The sequence below is a fragment of the Oncorhynchus gorbuscha genome, linkage group LG15 (assembly GCF_021184085.1).
Source record: "Oncorhynchus gorbuscha isolate QuinsamMale2020 ecotype Even-year linkage group LG15, OgorEven_v1.0, whole genome shotgun sequence".
NCBI classification, from domain to species: domain Eukaryota; kingdom Metazoa; phylum Chordata; class Actinopteri; order Salmoniformes; family Salmonidae; genus Oncorhynchus; species Oncorhynchus gorbuscha.
In genome coordinates this window covers 74,827,505-74,843,359 of record NC_060187.1, presented here as the reverse complement: position 1 = coordinate 74,843,359, position 15,855 = coordinate 74,827,505, and the positions used below count along the sequence as shown (strand labels likewise).

The 15,855-nt window shown below is 41.6% G+C and overlaps 1 protein-coding gene across 1 annotated transcript; it reads left to right on the top strand.

Annotated features, from left to right (window-relative positions):
• Nucleotides 1-5,502: 5,502 nt before the first annotated feature.
• On the top strand, nucleotides 5,503-15,217 carry si:dkey-238d18.4 (GTPase-activating protein GYP7). The gene is made up of 10 exons (XM_046302829.1): nucleotides 5,503-6,206; nucleotides 7,887-8,072; nucleotides 8,306-8,424; nucleotides 8,903-9,006; nucleotides 11,016-11,083; nucleotides 11,469-11,615; nucleotides 11,738-11,828; nucleotides 13,079-13,227; nucleotides 13,623-13,764; nucleotides 13,878-15,217. Exons 1-10 carry the CDS (start codon nucleotides 5,909-5,911, stop codon nucleotides 14,038-14,040), a joined length of 1,467 nt encoding a protein of 488 aa, XP_046158785.1. The 5' UTR covers nucleotides 5,503-5,908; the 3' UTR covers nucleotides 14,041-15,217.
• The last annotated feature ends 638 nt before the right edge of the window (nucleotides 15,218-15,855 follow it).

Genomic DNA, 15,855 nt, shown 5'->3' with positions numbered 1-15,855 from the left:
TTTGATATCATTCCATTAATTCTGCTTCAGTCATTACCACGAGCCTGTCCTCCCCAATGAAGGTGCCACCAACCTCCTGTGGTGTAGATAGGTGAGAGAGAAACAAATATTTCATCCATTTTGAATTCAGTCTGTCACACAACAACATGTGTAATAAGTCAAGGGGTATGAATACTTTCTGAAGGCACTGTATATATAGCATACATTTTAGTCCAAGACTAGGCTTAATGCGGGTCTGGGAAACTGGCCCTGAGAGTCTACTTACATTCTGTGGTGGCTAGTGGGACTGTAGTCGTGGAATCAACTGAGAAGGAGACAAAACAACTTCAGCCCATCTTTTAACTTTGACAAATACATTGTTATTGCTGTTATCAACTGTGTCAGGCAGGTTCACTGGTCATTTCTAAAGTAAACCAATATCTGATTCAGAAAAACAGTTCAAATTCTGTGTGTACGTGAAAATTCTAAGCTGAATAGTTCACCTGTGTTTGACTTGTCCATTGGTATGATTGAAATAGTCCCGGAGGTTCCTGAATGGAAAAAAATACAGTAGGGATTAGTTTCCTCCATATCAAATGAATGACACATTTCACTGAACAAAAGCACTTTACATTGCATCCTCTACTGCTTACCAGATACGTTAATGTAGACAAGTTCATTAATAAAACTGAAGTTGTTGGCTCCAGTGGCAATTCTCAAGTAGTAGGGCCCCATGTCGCCTTCGTCAATTCTCTTGATGTTCAGGGAGCAGTTTCCCTTAGTGACATTTCCTGTCATGTTGGTCCTGTTCTGAAAACTCTTGATGACAAATGTGTTGTTGGGGTGATAGAGGAATTCATTCTTGTCATTGTCATTGATGTTAAGTTTAGTATTTCCCATGCGTTTCCAGTAGGCCTGGATAGGCTCTTTAGATGGGGACGGGGGAGAGGTAAAATTGCGTGGAATGGTCACATCTCCCTTATTGGTAAAAACAACCTTCGGGTAATCAGCTTTCCAATCCACACCTGTGTTTGAATGTGTGCATATTGAGTGCATATTGACATAAAAATGAATCACATACCACTAGTGCCAGTCCTGAGACAAAATGAGCATCATCACAATCCACATCAATGGGCTCATCTGGTCCAACAGAGAGATTTGAAAGTTAATTCTAACTAATGACGCACCAGATTCCTAATATCGTTTACATGTTGTGTTAAAGATGCCTGGTGTCAGATGGCACTCCCATCAGAATTGTGTCAACCAAATACAACATTACCACTGACCAACAAGCATAGCATAGACTGTAAAGCACTGGGAAATAATGTTGGTTCAGCAACAACAAAATAAAAACCCAAATCTACGGAGGATACTCACTGTGTTGTGAAAAGAGGTGTCCAAACATGAGGCTACAGGTCCAAGGAAAACACCAGCAGTGACCATGGCACTGGCACATGTCTTAAAAGCCAACTGGTTCCAATAAAATGAGTGACAAGCAGTTATAACGAGAGTGGTGTCAAAAGTATTGCATGTATATTTCCTGTTACTTAACAATGATGGTGACTGAAGAAAAAAAAGGAATTAGAGTAAGTTTTGTGTAAATGTGTAACCTGAAGGTGACTGTTGGCTAATTACTTGAGAAACAGCTAGCACATAACATTCTGAGAACCATATGTTTCTTAGAGCTTGGTGAGAGTGTGGTTGTCCTATGGTTATTTTGAATACAACCTTCCCACAACGTTCTGGGAACGTTGCAGGATACCCAGATGGCACATTACGTTTTGAGAACCGTATGTTTCTTAGGTGGGAATTTCATTTCGGTTTCTACAGGTTACCTCGCGGTTCTATTAAACTCAAGTTCTCAGAACTTTCAGAGAATGTTAAGAAACAACGTTCTTCTGTGGGAATTTCAGTACTTCAGCATAATGTTTTCTGCAAGTATTCCTCATGGTTCTATTTAAAGTCATGTTCTCAGAACATTAAGAAAACTTTACATAAAAACCACAATACATCTTTTAAATTTAAAAACATTCCGTCCTCAACGTCAACAAAACTCTTTCTATCGACACCTAATCTTAATGAGCACTTGTTCCCTTTGAAATTGGGCCTGTTTGTACATCCTGGTGGCGCAGTGGACTAATTCCATGAATAGAAAACAGAAGATCATAGGTTTGAATCTCAACGATGCCTTGCTATAGCAATAAAAATGCCTAAACAAATGAATTTCCATGTGTTCAAGACAGTTAACCCAAACTAGGCCAACAGTGTTATTGAAACATGTTCTCAGAATGTTATTTAATTACCTTCAAATAGCCTATCATTTTTGTTCTCAAAATGTTAATAAAACCTCCCAGGAAAACTTTCAGGGTTCCAAAATGAAACAGTCTCAGAACCTCCCTGTACCCTAAAAATTAACATTCCCAGAACAGGCTACATTTTCGCTTCCGTTAACAGAACGTTTAAAAAACAACGTTTTACCAGTCAGGAAACGTATGGCTTCGTTCCCAGAACCAATGGGTAACTAAAAATGTACATTCCCACAACTTTCAAGGAACCAAATGTGCTGAGGAGTCTTTCTCTCTATCAGTAAGGGAGATATGAGAAAGAGAGATATGACACAGGGTATACAGTGTTGAACTGTAAACACAATCATCTCTAACCTGTGGTAGCTGAAGAGATTTTGTCATGCTGAAAAGGAGTCATGTGGCTTCCATTGCACACAAGGTAGAGCTCTGTTAGCTAGGTACATGGTGTTCTACTAGAGAGGGGCTACCACGGGGTGGGGATTGTGGGGTAGTGAGTATGAATGTAACCGACGCATGATCAGGAACGCAGAAAAATATTATCTCATATAATCTCTCTGCCTTTCTCTCATCCCTGTCTCGATCTCTTTATCCCTCACATCTCTCTGTCTTTCTCTCAACTCTTTATCGCTCACCCCTCTCTGGAACTTTTAAAGTAGGAAAACAAAACCACTTTTATATTGTTTATGCCTTTGCAAGGTCAATGATTTAAACATACACATGAAGTATTTCTGATATCCACATCCAATTGACATTTGCTCACACAAACCTACATTGGAAACCACAGTGGGTTTGACTCATATCTATATATTTTTTAAACCTCAGAGTGTAGGTGGAGCATCAGGACATGAACTTAAGGAAGTAAAGTTGGTTATTGTAATTGTTTTGCAGTACTATTTGGGGGCATAAGGTAAGACTTTAATGACACATTTAGTACATTTCTTCTCTGAATCTCTTATCTGGATGAAACTTTTAGTATCATACAACGTGCTAATTATTTGTCTCTTCTTGTTGACATAAAGAATGACTACCTTTCACATTGTCCTAATTGTGATCATCCTTCTCAAAGGTAATGGTTTTATCTTGTTTGGATTTTAATTTAGTTTTGTGCAGTTCACAGACACAAACCCCAAATGTTGACTATAGGAGAGATCTAAACAGGTGCATCTCGTTTCACTCTTTTGTCTTGATGGCAAAGAAAGTCATCCTCTTGACAGGAATCTAGTTATTTATAAAATGGGTGGTTTGAGCCCTGAGTGCTGATTGGCTGACAGATGTGGTATATCAGACCGTATACCACAGGTATGTTAAAACATGTATTTTTACTGCTCTAATTACATTGGTAACCAGTTTATAATAGCAATAATGCACTTCAGGGGTTTGTGATATATAGCCAACATACCACGGCTAAGGGGGCTGTGTCCAGGCACTCCGCATTGCGTTGTGCGTAAGAACCTAGGATAGGATAAGTAATCCCTCTCACCCCCCCCCCTTTAAGATTTAGATGCACTATTGTAAAGTGACTGTTCCACTGGATGTCATAAGGTGAATGCACCAATTTGTAAGTCGCTCTGGATAAGAGCGTCTGCTAAATGACTTAAATGTAAATGTAAGAACAGCCCTTAGCCGTGCTATATTGGTCATATACCACACCCCCTTGGTCCTTATTGCTTAATTATACCATAACGAGAATATTTGTCACAAGTATTTGTCTATTCTGTTGTCCAGTCCCTCATCAAGCTTTCTGTCGTGTATGGGTGGACCAGAACCCTGTGGTGACCAGCACACTGGGCCAGAAAGTCTCCATGGGATGCCGTGTCCTGTCGGACAGCGGGGAGCTGATCACTGGCTGCAGGGCAGAGTGGTACATCAACACGGCCACACATGGCCAGAGGAAGGTGTGGAGGGAGATGGGTGACTTTCCCCGATTCAAGGGGAGGTTTCAGAAAACCTACGACCTGAACACAACAGATACAAGCCTCCTGATGACCTGGTTAGAGCTGAATGACATAGGCTATTACTTCTGTACTCTGCAGTGCTGCGTCAATGGGAAGGACAGGCAGTACCATGGCAATGGGACAAGACTCCTCCTCAGCGAGGCTACACACACACCGTATGGGTTAATATTTACCTCAGTTATCCCAGGTAACACAACAACATTTTTCACATATTAGGCCAAAAAATATCACATTTATTCCCTTACTATTGTATTGCTCAAAAATGTATCATGTTATCATACAGATGATGTTGACCTTCCCTTTGTAGTTAATGTTTTCAAAATGATTTTGGATTTTTTAAGGTGCAGAAGAGAATACTTCAGAGATGCAACTTTTCTTTTTATGCTTTTCTGGCAGTGAAGCTGTTGGTCATCATAGTGCTTGGAAGCCTCACAATCAGTTCTTAAAGATTTCATTTGGAGGATTTAATAAAGGTTCAATTTAAAAAATGTTAAGTACTTATTCAATTCATTAATGGAAAAAGGCCCAACATATTGTATTAGTTTGTACTTTTAGTATTGCACTGAATCTGCATTTCACAGACTACTTCCATTCAGCATACCACCCTGCATACCACTGCTGGCTTGCTTCTGAAGCTAAGCAGGGTTGGTCCTGGTCAGTTCCTGGATGTAAGACCAGATGCTGCTGGAAGTGGTGTTGGAGGGCCAGTAGGAGGCACACTTTCCTCTGGTCTAAAAAAATATCCCAATGCCCCAGGGCAGTGATTGGGGACACTGCCCTGTGTAGGGTGCCGTCTTTCGGGTGGGACGTTAAACGGGTGTCCTGACTCTCTGAGGTCATTAAAGATTGCATGGCACTTATCGTAAGAGTAGGGGTGTTAACCCCGGTGTCTTGCCTAAATTCCCAATCTGGCCCTCAAAACACCATGGTCACCTAATAATCACCAGTTTACAATTGGCTCATTCATCCCCCTCGTCTCCCTTGTAACTATTCCCCAGGTCGTTGCTGCAAATGAGAACGTGTTCACAGTCAATTTACCTGGTAATATAACGGATAAATAAAACTTTTTAAAAAATCATAGTGTGGTAGGAAATGTGAAGAGTTAGGTTTGGGTGTAGCATGATAAAAGAGCAGTTTAGACTAGTTAGCTGTACGCCTTGTCCACCATAAGAAGCCACGAATATGAATGAAGGCGTTTCACTTTCAAACGCTTATGCCAGACTGACCATGTGTAGCCTAGCCTTATACAGTATAAATAGTTGTCTTGTAAAACCCCTAGGTGGTGTTAAAATGCTCCCGTAGCCTAAGAATTGCGGCTTTCAACCCGACATAAAAACCCGAATGTAGGCCACACACAAAACAGTAAGGTTCAGTCATATGACTGACTCACAGGAAGAACTTTGGTCGTGAGGTTTAAAGTGGGCAGAGCATAACAGTCTCACACAACATGGATTCCTGCCTGAACTGGGAAATGTCCTAACTCCTGTGTATTGAAGGATATTCCATTGAAAGTCGGAGCGCAGCGCATCATAAACATAATATTGAAAGGAAGGTAAAACGAACCTTTATTTATTTATTTTTACCACAAACAAATTTAGCGGCTACACCGTTTTCACGAGGAGGGATGTTTGTGTTTTACACTTCGTGTCATTAGTGAGAATATACATCATGGACACTCTACAGGAGAACGGGCTACAGCACTCACCTGCACTCGATATTCCCGGTCGTGAACGTACGGCCAAAGAACACGGAGTACATGGGACTCCCCTTAACACAAAGGGAAAGCATGGGACAACTAAAATAAATTCACCAGTCAATAATGTAACGGCGGAGTCTGGGAACCAACAGATAGTATCACTGGTAAACGCACCTGCACTACCCACGACACCACTCGAATTACCTGGCGTTATGGACGCAGAGGGGAGAGTCGACGAGTCCAGGCTGCGGATGCACATTTTCAAGAATGGTAAGGATGGGATACGATATCCTAAAGAGAAATTGATGGGCATGAATCACTGCCAATTCATAATTCATCATTAATTGATTGAAAGTGATTTAATATTCAAACATTATGGGCCAGTAAGCTGGAGCCTATCACAGTTTAAATTAAGTAAAGTTAAATTGTTTCCCAGATCTTGCTCTATCAATATCTACAAGTCAAGAGGAAGTCAAGTGATGTTTGCCTGAGGAGCTAGCTGACTGCACTACAGTTAAACCATTCTCCAGAAAGCCATGTAATCAAACCTCACTGAGACCCCTCAAGCAAAGACGTTTAGAAACCGACAATGGTTTGGTTTTACAGTTACCAGTCAAGACCTTTGGTGTGATTTGACAGATTATTTACAGAGGGAGGAAAAATCATGATTCACATTAAATTCATCAGTCATGGTTTGTGGGTATGACATCAACAGTCCACACACATCTGCTCCCGAGGGAAAACAAGAGGGGAGTGTATGAATGGATGAATAGCTGGGGACTGTATACTTAATTGCTTCTATCTGCATCAATGCTCCATAAGTAAGTTGCAGTCACCGGTACACTCAGGGCCTTCACTCACATGTTTTCAAGGTGAAAATGGACCCTAACATCAGATCTAGGATCAGATTATCAACTACCAATCATAATCTTAACCATTTAGGGATGACAAAATATCTGACCATGTATCAGTGGTTAGGGGACAGCTACAGTATATGACCAAGATGTAGGAATCCGAGTGCATAGTGTTGACTGTAAACACTGAACCCTCCCCCTCTGACTCTGAACCCCTAGGGCTTCGTCATGCTGAAAAGCTCAGAGAGAGTCATGAGTTTTCCAATGCACCCAGAGTTCTGTGAGCTACGTACATGGTACACTGCTACAGAGGGGTTACTACTGTGACTGTGTGTTTATCAAAAAACTTAATCAGTAACATGGACCCCCCCCCCCTCTGTCATTGATGCACATTCCTTCTCTCCTCTGGTGCGATATCATTAGCTGAAATGACTATGGTGCAAAAACATTATATAATGATCCCTGTCAGAGTTCTAAGAAGGGGGCTAAAGGTCTCCACGCTGGGGATCAAGACTTGTTTTGCACACTAACCACTATAAGCCACTCATTCCTTGAGAAGCCTAGTTTGTTTAGGGATTAATTAGCTAGAAGGAATAAATTAGCCACTTTATCTCCCGAGTTGTAGTGTCTTAGACCGCTGCACATCTCTGTGCTAGAGGCATCACTACAGACCCTGGTTCGATTACAGGCTGTATCACAACCGGACGTGTTTGGGAGTCCCATAGGGCGGCGCACAATTGGCCCAGCGTCGTTAGGGTTTGGCCAGTGTAGGCCGTCATTGTAAATAAGAATTCTTTCTTAACTGACTTAAAAAAATCTAGTCAGAGGCCAATTGATCCAATAGCTTATCTTTTAAATTTGAGTTCTAGTCTCGTCTTCACACTCCTGTAAAATTATGCAGAAGTCCTTGTCTCAACATTATAACCTGAGTCAACTCTGCTGAAAAGCTAGAGACCTACCAGTCCAGAACACCAAGTGGAGAGGCTGTCCTTCTCTCACCTGTCCAGTTGTTTCCCATCAGTGAGGAAAAGGAACACACAGGAGGAAAGAAGCCATTGTAAAGTATCTGGACTCAACCTGTGCTGTATGTGTCTAGGTGGTATGTCCCCTTCGGGGCGTGGCCAGGTGTGGCGTTTCCTGTTTGGGATGTACCCCTGCAGCTCCACCTCTCTGGAGCGCCCCCTACTGCAGGAGCAGCTCAACGTCCGCTACCACTCCATGAAGAGGAAGTGGCAGCAGCTTTTTCCTGCCGCCGTCCGACTGCGTATAAATGGCACCGATGGTAGGGCCCAGATATAGATGAACTTATACTCTCTCTTTCTCGCTCTCTAGCTATCTATTGTTGTCCAGCACCTTATTCTAGAGTCTAGAATCTAGACTCATCAACTTTATGCTGGAATCTATGAGCTCAACCAATTTAGTAAATTCTCCCTGGTTTCCTCCTGTAAAGTTACTTCCTTCACTCTCGCTCACCTGTCTCCCATTCTCTTCCTCCCTCCCTGTGTGTGTTTCTAGCTGAGTTGGTGGCAGCGGTGCGGTACTTCGATGTGAGGCAGGACAGGGTCCAGCTGCAGACTCCGATCCAGAGTGACGAGGTCAAGGAGAGGCTGTCCTTTCTGGAGCTACAGGCCCAGGTAAACCACCAGCCTCAGCAAGTACACACAGAACCCCCTGAAAAGTACATGGTTTAACTGCTTCTCCCTCTTTACATTTTTGAGTGTAAGAGATCAAAATTACCATACACCTTCCCTATTGACCATTCACCTATAAATAGTTAATATGTTCAGCAGAAGTGCTATGCGTTGGAAATGTTCTAAGGTAATTTAGCTTGGGGCTGTTTGAAATGTTGTCAGTTTATATTGCACCAGGATATGGGTGTTAGGCTACAAACTGTGTGTTTTAGTCATGGACATGTCAATATAATCTACTCTGTCATTTTATTACTGAATATTATATATATTATATTTTACAATCTCTTAACAGCTGGTCACACTCTCAGAGGTTGGCATGTCTTGTTACAGACCTTTACAGTCTACAGTATGTTACAGACTGAAGTCTGAGATGATGACATAGTCCATCTGACCACTAATATCTTTGTTTCTCTGAACTCAGGTGTTGTTTGAGCGGGTGACCTTTGATCTGGAGGAGCTCCAAGAGGCCATCCGAATCATCGACAAGGACGTGCCTCGGACAGACAGAGACCTACCCTACTACTCGTGAGTGGCTTTAGTTCATTATCAACTTCAGTCTCTGTACAGAGACAGAGCGCCAATTAAATTCTCACAGATTAATTCTCAGTACTTTGTGGTGATCAAATAGTAAGTCTGTAGCCAGAGTCTATGCCCCTTCGTCGGAGATTGGTCACCAGTAGGGATTCTTCAATGAAGTGCTTGTTGTCATTCAATGAGAGATGACTCGTCCTCATGCACATTTTCTTTCACTTGAGAAATACTGCACCAAACATTCTAGTCAGATACAAAATTGCACGATTAAGATCTCTTCTGGAAATCCTCAAAATTAATGACAGATTTCTTGAGTTACCTTAAATTAATCCTGACTTTTTTGAGGAAGTGTAATCTGGCTACGGCGTCTCAAAATGGACAAACAGTACTCTTGCCACTTTTTTTTCTCTCGTTTTTCAAGTGGAGGTTTTTTTATTGGAGTAAGTGATCACATTAGTTTGGTTTCGGTTAGCCGAGCTCGGCTAGCTGCCAGGCGAACTAAAGCATGCTGATGCCTTTACAGGGAACATTGCTCAATACAGAAACAGGAAGCTTTACAGGATTTATGTTTAAACTCCTCTGTCAGGCTGTCGGCTACAAACAGTTCAACACTTAAATCAACAGGGCATATTGGAGTAGGGCCTTAGGTGTTCGTTCTGTCAACATGTGTAAGCAGTGACACACTGACTACCAGTTGGTTTTAGAATAAGAAGGCTGTGTCGTTACAACGTTAGTTTTTTTTAGCTTGACATTACAACCCATATAAAGCCAGTAGGCTACATGTAGCTGCTCATTTTAAGGATCAGTATTTTTGTGTGAGGTATCAGTCTATTTGATCTTATTTGTTTTAACGAGGGTTGCAAAACTACTGGTAATTTACCAAAGTTATCAGGTTTTGTCAAATTAACTGTTAATTACCAAAATTACTTTATCTATGGTAAAAAAAAAAAAATCATATAAAATAGTGATCTTTTCTTAATCTTTACATCTGTGTGTCCATATTGTCCATTAGTTTCTAGTGCAGCTTTTCCCAAACTAGGGGTTGCGACTGAAATAAAAAATAATCATAATTGCGCTTGGTTCATAGAACCGGGGTTCTGTCAGTAGCCTCCTAGATACAGTTGTAATAAACAGCACAGTTTCTGTTTTCTTCCTACAAATGTGTCTCAGCATCTTTTACGGTTTAAGCTACAAAATATTATGACCCCTTCACTGAAAGATAAGGAATACGTATGTGACTTCTGTTTCCCTCAAGCTGCGCAGAACTCATTAGAACTGAGTGGACAAGACCAGGCTCTAAATCAGACTAGGGGAAAATAATATCAATGAAAAATTAAAACAATTATTGCCTGATGATCTTCTGAACTTCCCAATACCTTTCTGATGCATTTGTCACCTCAAACCATACTTCCTTCAGATTGAAGTACTGTCAAAATGATTTGTAATAGACTGCCATAGACCCAATTTTAAAAAAGTAAACATTGGCCTTTGATTACATCACTGTTTTTACATGGTTGGGTTGCAAAAGAAAAAGAAAGTTCTGGAAACCCTGTTCTAGTGGATAGACCATATGGTTCAGGAGAAAATGGTGTACATAATGGAAAAAAAACATATTCAATAGAATTACATTGTTTGCAATTACCTCTTCAACTCTTCCAACTATTTACTTTCTTCACAACTGCCACTAGTTCGGCCCCAAAACATTTACAACAAAGACATATTGACATACCCATAGTAAATAAAAGCATATACAAAAGATAAAGGACATTCCATGCTGAAACCCTCATATTAAATACTAACTGTATTCATAAATGAATGGGTTTTATTAAGGATTATGTTTCACAGCTTTGTCACATTTAAACATCTTATTTTATCTGTTACATGTTATGAAAATGACCTAAAATCCTAGAAAGTGTCCAATATTCTAGTAGTGTACTGGTAAAGTACCGGTAACCTTTTCTCCCTTTGCAACCCTAGTGATTTTGGTTTGTTTGCTTTTACAGGGGTGAAGGCTTGGGCAATCTGCTGGTGTTGAGGGATATTCTCATCACATATGCTGCTTTTCACCCAGGTAATCTTTCTTTCTCTCTCCTATTGTCTCTTTCTCTTCTGTCTCTTTTTCTTTCTTTTCTCACTCTCTGTTTATCTTTGATCCTGCCTATCTAAGTTTTTAGTGCTGCAAATACTGTATACTGGTCATGAGCCGGTTGTCACCCAACCACTGAAAGGATGTTTTGTTAGAGAGCCCTCTAGTGGAGAAATATATGTTGGCGGAGTAACATGTCACAATCCTAACTTGACAAATGTGTGTGTACGTTTTCGCCCCTATCTGCTATGGAAGTAAATGCATAATTTATGAGAAATTTACACGCATGTTCAGATTATCCCCTTATTCTTAGTAGGAAGCTAAAGTAACTATTTACTTACTTTCTTCATGCTGATGTGATGGGGGTCAGAGGTGAGCTATGCCCAGGGGATGAATGACCTTTGTAGCCGATTCCTGGAGGTGCTGGACTCTGAGGTGGACACCTACTGGAGCTTCTCCTACTACATGGAGAAGTTCTCCAAGGACTTCCGCGCTGACGGCCTGCACAGGAAGATAGGTTTGTTATTAGTCTTAATTGTTGTTTTTTATTTATTTGTCTGTCTTCTCTTTACATGTGTAATAATATGGTAGACTTGATAATAAGGTAATGTTATTAACATTTTGATTGTTGTCACTCAGAGCTGGAGGCAGCACTGCTGAAGGAGTTAGATCCTCAGCTCCACACCCACCTGATAACAGATAGCATGGAGAGTTTCACCTTCTGTCACAGGTACACAACACACACGCATATACTGCATTTGTATGTGTTTGCAGTACATACTTTTTCCACATGCCATGTAGTGTATGTGGACACCTGCTAGTCGAACATCTTATTCTAAAATCATGAGCATTAATATGGAGTTGGTCCCCTCTTTGCTGCTATAACAGCCTCACCTTTTCTGGGAAGGCTTTCGACTAGATGTTGGAACATTGCTGCGGAGCCTTGCTTCCATTCAGCTACATGAACATTAGTGAGGTCAAGCACTGATGTTGGGCGATTAGGCCTGGCTCGCAGTTGGCATTCCAAAGGTGTTCGATGGGGTTGAGGTCAGGGCTCTGTGCAGGACAGTCAAGTTCTTCCACACCGATCTCCACAAACCATTTCTGAATGGACCTCGCTTTGTGCACGGGGGCAAAGTCATGCTGAAACAGGAAAGGGCCTTCTCCAAACTGTTGCCACAAAGTTGGAAGCACAAAATCATCTAGGATGTCATTGTATGCTGGAGTGTTAAGATTTTTCCTTCATTGGAACTAAGGGGCCTAGACCATTATGGCTCCTCCACCAAACCTTACAGTTGGCGCTGTGCATTGGGACAGGTATCGTTCTCCTGGCATCCTCCAGACTGCCAGATGGTGAAGCGTGATTCATCACTCCAGAGAACACGTTTGCACTGCGCCAAAGTCCAATGGCTGCGAGCTTTACACCACTGCAGCCGGCGCATGGCATTGCGCATGGTGATCTTAGACTTGTGTACAGCTACTTGACCATGGAAACCCATTTCATGAAGCTCCCAAAAGAAATGTATTGTGGTGACATTGCTTTCAGAGGCAGTTTGGAACTCCGTAGTGAGAGCTGAAACCGAGGACAGACAATTTTTACGCGCTTCAGCACTCGGTGGTCACGTTCTGTGAGCTTGTGTGGCCTACCACTTCGCGGCTGAGCCGTTGTTGCTGTTAGACGTTTCCACTTCACAATACAGCATTTACAGTTGACCGGGGCAGCTCTAGCAGGGCAGAAATTTGATGAACTGACTTGTTGGAAAGTTGAAATCCTATGACGGTGCCACGTTGAAAGTCCAATGAGCTCTTAAGTAAGGGCCATTCTACTGCCAATATTTGTCTATGGAGATTACATGACTGTACTCGATTTTATACACCTGTCAGCAACAGGTGTGGCTGAAATGGCAGAATCCACTAATTTGAAGGGGTGTATTTGCATGAAATGTGTATACTTACATTTATGTGTGTCCCCTCTCCCAGATGGCTGCTACTGGGTTTCCAAAGGGAGTTTGAGCACTGTGATGCCCTGCGTCTCTTTGAGATCCTGAGTTGTGACCACCTGGAGCTCATCTCCCAGCAGGTGGACCGCGCCCGCTACCAGGAGAGGATCGCCCGCAGGCAGAGTATAGGTGAGACCGTGGTCTCCTGTGGCCATCCTTCCAAGTTCCAGGCTAGTGAGTCAGTGACATGTCACATGTGTGACAGTACATAAACACTGCAAAGCATGGTTCCAAATACACAATATATTGTCAAGTAGAAATGTTTAGGAGCAACAACGGCTCAGCCACGAAGTGGTAGACCACACAAGCTCACAGAACAGGACCACCGAGTGCTGATTTTGGAATGAGATGTTTGACGAGCAGGTATCCACATACTTTTGGTCATGTAGTGTATATGTCTATACAATTGGTCATATGAATTTACAGAAGCCCGTTTTGGTCCTTCTGTATTTGCTTATAACAATGGTATGTTGTCCTTCTTGTGATTTGTTTGTGTTGTAACGAATGCTCTGGGATTGTTCCAGAGGATAAACCAGTGTCTGAGGCACAGGCCGTCAACACAGAATTCACCTTTGAACTCTTCATCTGTGCCACCATATTATTGGACAACAGAGATGCCCTGCTGAGGTGTAGGAACGATGTGCAGCTCATCCAGTTCACCAACAGGTGTGTGTGTGTGTGTATCTGCGTCTGTCCATCATCGAAAATATTCGCCTTGTCATTACAAAGCAATACAAACGGACTCATCAGTCTTTCGCTCCGTGTTTCTCTCTGTGCAGTTTGCAGGGAACTCTGGACCTGAACCTCACCCTGAAGAAAGCAGAGGAGCATTTCTACAACTACTGTAAGCGCTCTGCTTGGGACTATATGAACGGCCGCTGCAGGACAAGTAAAAACAAGGAGGGACACTTCTTGTTCCAGCTCCGCAGCTTCTTCTCCTGAACCCGGATCAGTCTTTAACTTAACGTCTTGAACATTCAGCTACAACCTGTAGTAACTGTGGGGTGGACTCAAAACAAGGGACCTATTTCCTAAGATGAGTGTGTTCTATTTACATGTCTTGTCCACTAATGTTGAAGCATTCATATTTCTGTGGGATCTACCGTGAGTGATGCTGCTTACTTACCAACAATTCCATCAATTTGGACTGTCTTTGTTGTTGTATCTGATTATGCTAATTTCTATCTATTTAAAACATATCTATTTATTATTTCGAAAGGTGTCAATGAACGGGTAGAAAAGTGTGCAACGCTGAATTGGTTACATCACCTGGAGTTTGGCTGTCTTGATTTCTATGTTTTTCTTGGTGAGTTTAGAAGAAAGCCCTGTTTACACAATGATATAATAATTAGGACTATGATGTTTACATTTACATTTAAGTCATTTAGCAGACGCTCTTATCCAGAGCGACTTACAAATTGGATGTGGCCAAAAGGTGTTCTCACCCAAAAGGTGTTCTCACCCTTGATCTGAGATTCAACTATATAATGTGATACTACTGGAAGAAAACAAGTCTTGGAACTGCATCAAGACCACATGTAGCAACAGTTTGCATGTGTTGTGACTCCCTGCTATTGGTAAACATAGAAATATAATTACGGGGATGCCTGTTCTAGTCTATTTCTAAAGGTATAAAATAGGACGCCAGCTGACCTATGTGTCATAGTGGACCTGTGTGACAGGAGTAGCTGTTCATTGGTTCAGTTCTGAGCCAATACTGTCTGGAATATTAAAATAAATATGCATGTCTGTCACAATCTTACTTAGTGAAAGTTTGATGTTAGTTTGTTGGTGATTTAAATGTTTTATTCTGATCCAGCTAATTGCCATTGAAGGAGATGTCACTTTCAGGTGTCCAGTGCTTTTAGGCAGATGGTGAACATGTAATTCTGAGTATAATTGGGTTTGGAGCAATTAATTAAAAAAATGCTTTACAAACGAAGGCTACCAGTGATGAGGAGGATTATTTCCAGATGTTTCACTGCTTGACATTTCAGTTCCTCGACCTGCGAGTTAGAGTGAAGAATAGGTTTCCACATGTTGGAGGGACAGGCTTGTCATTGTATGTACGGACTGTTATTATATAAGGGTTAAATGTAATAAACTGTGGGACATTAAAGATGTGTGAATCTTTTCTTCATTTAACCTTTTTAGAATAGCCTTAGTGTGACCTACTTGACGTAAGCCCTTGGTGAATGCTTTCATGGTTAGGGTAGTATTTTCATGGAGCATGCTATGAAAGGTTCAGACAACTATATATAAAAAAAATATGCTTAATTTATTCCAAAATACTTTAAATTCATTACATCATGTAATTTACTGTACAAACTAGAATGTGCTTTGCTGCTTGCGGTCCTGCTTTTCTAATGAATGTGAATCCACAGGCCGGCTGCTGATAGGAGATATCTGTAGTCTTCTCACAGTGCTTATCTCACTGAACAGCCCCCAGACCATGTGAATCAAATTTAACATGCCCTGAGAAAACCTCCTTACTCTGAACAGGACGAACTTGTGTCACTTTAAAAATATATATAAAACAGGAATTAAGATAACGTGTAGAGAAAATACAATAGTCTTTTCTCATTTCTATTTTTATTCACTGAAAAAGGGCATACAGCAATTCCGATAACTCCTATACCAGATGAAGTTAGTTGGCTAGCACTGAATGGGCACATGCAGGCAGCTACGTGGGCCTAGAACTTTCTCTGGCTGAGTCACCTGATTCCCTGATGGAATCTGTGAGCCGTGTGCTGTCTG